Source organism: Chrysochloris asiatica, unplaced genomic scaffold, assembly GCF_000296735.1.
Source record: "Chrysochloris asiatica unplaced genomic scaffold, ChrAsi1.0 scaffold00119, whole genome shotgun sequence".
NCBI lineage: Eukaryota > Metazoa > Chordata > Mammalia > Afrosoricida > Chrysochloridae > Chrysochloris > Chrysochloris asiatica.
The window spans coordinates 8863838-8869118 of record NW_006408637.1 but is presented as its reverse complement, the minus strand read 5'-3'; the positions used below and the strand labels follow the sequence as shown (position 1 = coordinate 8869118).

The 5281-nt window shown below is 40.3% G+C and overlaps 1 protein-coding gene across 1 annotated transcript in view; it reads right to left on the bottom strand.

The window, feature by feature from the left end:
- Window positions 1-750: 750 nt before the first annotated feature.
- Window positions 751-5281, bottom strand: part of URB2 (URB2 ribosome biogenesis 2 homolog (S. cerevisiae)) — a 45871-nt gene continuing 41340 nt past the window's right edge. Inside the window, exon 9 of the mRNA XM_006868575.1 lies at window positions 751-948. Coding sequence (XP_006868637.1) covers window positions 751-948 — 198 coding nt within the window. The remainder of the gene's footprint in view (window positions 949-5281) is intronic.

Below are 5281 nucleotides of genomic sequence, written 5' to 3'. Positions count from 1 at the left end.
ATTGTTGAATGTGAAACTGATGATGTGCCCTGTAAACTTTCACTCAATCCACAATAAAAACCTTAAATTAAAAAAAAAAAAAAAGTTTATTTCTTAGCCTGTATAAGAAAACACATTTTGAGATGAACCCCATAGAACTGAGGCAGGAACAGGCAGGAGATATAAGCCCCTAAAACTGGAATGCCCCGGAGTGACAGGCGCTACCCCCCTGCCTAGGATCACGCCAAGCTCACAGGGAGTCACAAGACACTAATGTTCCCCAGCTGGGTCACAAGGTGTATGCAGAGGAAAGACAGGTAAAGTGGCATTTCACACATACTTTCCATGTTACTCAAAGAACTTCAAAGGCAAAGATATGTAGAAAGAACGTAATTATATTACCCATGTACCTGAAGTTCAGAAGCAAACAAGTCCTACATAATTTCCAGTGGGGATAAAGGGCACCAAACCACTAAGCCAAGAACAGAACTACATATGGAAATAGTCATAAAATATATACAGCACTTCTTTTAAATGAATTAATTTCATTCAGGGTCTTGTTTTCAGGATTTGATTATAAAACTTACCACATAAAATGATAGATTTTTTTAAAAAACACACAATAAAAAACCATGACTATAAAATATATAAATACCAGTGGACTTTCCACTGACTCCAACACTATAAATTATAACTCGAAATGTCTTTTGTTGTCCAACATCTTGCCAGAGCCTTTTCAAAGCATCAAGGCAGGTACTCTGAGCTGCAGTATTAGGCAGTGTATCTTTTCTCTCCTTCGTGTTTAGCTTTGTGATACTTCAGATAGTCATTGTACAGCTCTTTAAAGACGTCTCTTAGTCCTGGCTGCAATGCGACTCTCAAGAATTGGATGTCCCGTTCACGACAGAGGTCCAGAATGAGATAAATACCCTCCTGGAGAAGGTCTTTCACAGCTGGATACAAGGTCACCTGAGAGAGAAACGCACACCTTGGTAAGGACAAATTAGGGCAAGAAATTATACCTACAATATATCCAACCTATAATGGCCTTGGAAGAACTGACAAGTAATTTCAACTTCAGCATACAAACTGAGAAAAGAAGAAACATTCGTTCAAAGCTGACATTTAATTTTGTGCACACCATAAATAATTGAATATGTTTTTTTGTGTTTTTTGTAAAGTTTCTATTGGGGCGAAATGCAAGCTAAATCAACGAAACAAGAACCTGGAATAAAACTGGAAGAAATCTACAGGGGCGACTTTGTTCATCATTAAACGATGCTCACATGTTTACCGGTGGCATTTTAACAACTGGATTTGCCTTGACATCTTGTGACAGTCACCTGTACATTATGCAACTGTATTCCCCGCTGTCAATTAGCTGGGAAGTTTCATTAACTTTGGAACGATGGCAACAGTGTTTAGTACATTGCAACCTCCATCTCTTCCCAGAACAAGGCAGACACACAGGCAAGCTCAAAAGCTCTCAAAACATCATCAATAAGCCTTTATTAGTAATTGTTGTTGTTTAAGTGCCATTGAGTCGATTCCGACCCATGGCAACCCTGTATAGGGTTTCCGAGAAGCAATTAGACCACAGCATGTTCCCCAACATTAGAAGTGATGAAGAACTGTCAAGAACATCACAAGGCACCCTGAATCCTTAGCTGCCTCACAATTGTTGAACTGTGTGTAAGGATGCATTTCTTCCCTGAATTTCTGGGTTCGCTAAAATCTGGGGCAAAACTCAAAGACTGGTAAGCTTCAATTTGGCTGTATCTGATCCTGTGCCCCAACTTCCGTATCAAGAGATTCAGACTAATCTTGAGCCAAAAAAAGTCAAAAGAGTATGTTCTACTCCCATTTACCACATCAATAAAATGAGGGTTTGAAGCCTTAGGAGTTGAAACCAAAGAAAAAGTAGGAAGGTACCAATTGATAAGCTTGGAACTGGGTTGCTTCTTTATGACCTGAAAATGTAATGCCTTTCTGCAAACACACAGCTTCTAATGAAGATGTATTTCATAAACTCAGTGAAGTTTGATTCATGAAAGCAACCGTTGTGAAATATATTCCTAAAGAAGCAATTTGTTTCTGTCACTAAGATAATGTTATTCTTTCAAAGCTATGGTCCTTTGCATGTGATTGTTCAACCATTTTTGACAGGTGATCATCTTAAATTGTACTGTTATATACGGTGTCAATATTACAGGGCTGAAAGTTGACTGGCCTCTGGGACTTCACAGCAAGGCAGTGAGGAGGGGGCTAAAAACTAAAGATGCCTTTGGTTTTACAAGGAGATACATTTTTAAGCTCACTGCTCATGTATTCAGTCATTCACTCAGTTAACACTGAAGAAATTATTCTAACCCATCGGTAAGCAAAAGAGAACCAGTAGAACTGAGCTTTCAACTTTGTCTGTCTGAAAACAGGACCCATACGCTTTACAATTATATTTTGTGGAATCTCACTTACGAAAATAAAAAAATAGCCTAGGGCCTGGAGCCTGGCTTAATACTATAATAAACCGGAAGTATTAAGAACACACAATCATTTCATACCTTCATGTTTTGGATAACTTATTTATAAAACTAGAAAAACAGCCCATTTGCTGTAACTCTATGGAGTCCTGATGTGGCGCTGTGGGCTAATGCGTCAGACTGCAAAGTCGTTTGAACTGCAAGGTCGGTGGCTCAAACTCACCAGCTGCTCCTTGGAAACCCTATACAGGGTCACTATGGGTCGGAATCTACCCAATGGCATTTAACAACAACACAGAAACAGCTGTGAGTCTGATGTGGAGATAAGAGACAAGAACAACTGTAATTTCAGTGCCGACAAATGAATGCATGAAAAGCACATGGCAACTGGGTGTGTATATTCCTGACAAATCCTGCTCTACAAAGGTATTGGCTGCAACAACAAATAGATTCCCTGCCACCAATACCTCCTCCAAAAAAATGTGAGGGAAATGCAAAGGACATTTATTCTGCTGTACTTGCCATATAGCATTGAGTTCAACTTATAAATGTCCTCAGGCTTACACATACCACAAAGCTGCTCTAGCGAGATCCATGCCACAACATTAGCCATAAACTAACCATATCCCTAAACTTAACTCTAGGCCTAGTTCTACACCTAAACATAACCATTATTCAAACCTAACCTAAACCCAGCTGGTGGTGGTGGTGGTGGCAATGTACCATGGAGTCGGTTCTGACTCATAGCGACCCTGTACAGAGTTTCTAGAGCTGTAAATCTATATGGGAGCAGAAAGCCTCATATTTCCCCGCAGAATGGCTGGTAGTTTTGAACTACTGGCCTTGAGGTTAGCAGTCTGACTCGTAACCACTATGCTACCAGAGCTCCTTACTAACAGTAATTATAACCTTATTGTAACTCTAACCCTAGACTGATCCCTAACTTTATTATAAACCTAAAATTAAATGAAGACCTAATCTTAACCCTAATACTAACCTTAACCTTATACCTAACACTTAAGCTAACAATCCACCACTCGCCTGTCAGTTTGTCATACTGTGGTGGCTTGCGTGTTCCTGTGATTTTGGAATCTAGGCCACAAGTGTTTCAGACCCAGCAGGGTCACACATGGTGGAGAGGTTTCAGAGGAGCTTCCAGAGGACGACAGACTAGGAGGAAAGAGAGACGGACTACTTTAGACTATTTGGTCACTGAAAACCTTATGAATCCCAAAGAAAACACTGTCAGCCCCAGAATACTAAATACTGGAATAAGATGAAGAATACAAGAATATTGTCAGATACAGTGCCAGAAGATGAGGCCCTCAGGTTGGAAGGCACTTAACATGCGACTGGAGAAGAGCTGCCTCCTCGAAATAGAGTCAACTGTGATAACACAAATCGAGTAAAACCCTTGAGACCTTCATTTGCTGATGGGGCACAACTCGCAATGAAGAGAACAAACATAACCTTCCATTAATAACCAAAGCATGGAATGTACGAAGTTGGAATCCAGGAAAATTGGAAATTGTCAAAACTGAACTGGAACACATAAACATTGATACCATAGGCATTAGTGAGCTGAAGTGGATTGGTATTAGCCATTTTTATTCTGACAATCATATGGTTTACTATACCAGAAATGACAAATTGAAGAAAAACAGCATCACATTCATCATCAAAAAGAAAATATCAAGATATACTGTACAACATTGTTTGTGATAGAATAATATCCATACGCCTACAAGGAAGCCCAGTTAACAGCACTATAATTCAAATGTATGCACCAACCACTAAAGCCAATAATGATGAAATTGAAGAATTCTACCAACTTCTTCAGTCTGAAATTGCTCAAACATGCAATCAAGATGTATTGATAACTACTGTCAACTGGAATACAAAGACTGGAAACAAAGAAGAAAGATCTGTAGTTGGAAAATATGACCTTGGTGATAGAAATGACGCTGGAGATCACATCATAGAGTTTCACAAAACCAATAACTTCTTCATTGCAAATACCTTTTTTAACAAAATAAAAGATGACTGAAGAGAACAAACAAGATGGCAGATAGGGTGGAAGAGCAATAAAGGAGCTCTGCCAAAAACAACACAGAATACCCGGCCAAGCAGGCTCAGGGCCTGGTCCCAGAACTCTGAACCACATACAAAGGAATATTTAGACGGTTGGAAGGCTCACAGCTGGGAGAATTTGTGGCAGAAGCAAGAAATCCATTGCTTTCTAGTCAGGGATGCTCGGCAGTTCCAAGAACCGCCATCTTGGGTGAGACCAAGCGGGGGTGGGGGAAGGATCCGAGTGGCCACAGACACCTGGCAGAACCGCTGAGATAAAGATGTGGACATTCTTTTCTTTTGGTGTCTGTTAAATGGTCCCTTGCTGTCTGCACACCTCCATTCTGGTGACTATAGGGGTGCGTGAGCTAGTGGAAACCCCAGCCCCAACCTCGGAGGGATCTATTAAGCTTGCACACAGATCTCCTTGAAATTTAAAGAGACAGTTTCCAATTAAAACCAAATGGCCACAGCCGGCCCTGAACTGTTAACAACTAGAAAAAAGGCCTGAACGGAGATTGTGGAGCAGAAAAAGCACACAAAAAAGGAAATAGGGTGAATATTAAATCCTAAGTTACGTCAAAACAACCAAGAGTGGCATCTTGAAATTTCTCAAGAAGAAGAGTGAAAAGGGAAGCCCATTTCCTGATCACATCTACCTGGAGGCAATCAGAAAGTATAAAAAATACCAAAATACACACCCATCTAAGTATTAAGGCCACAGATAACCCCTGAAGGTGCCCCCAAAACAG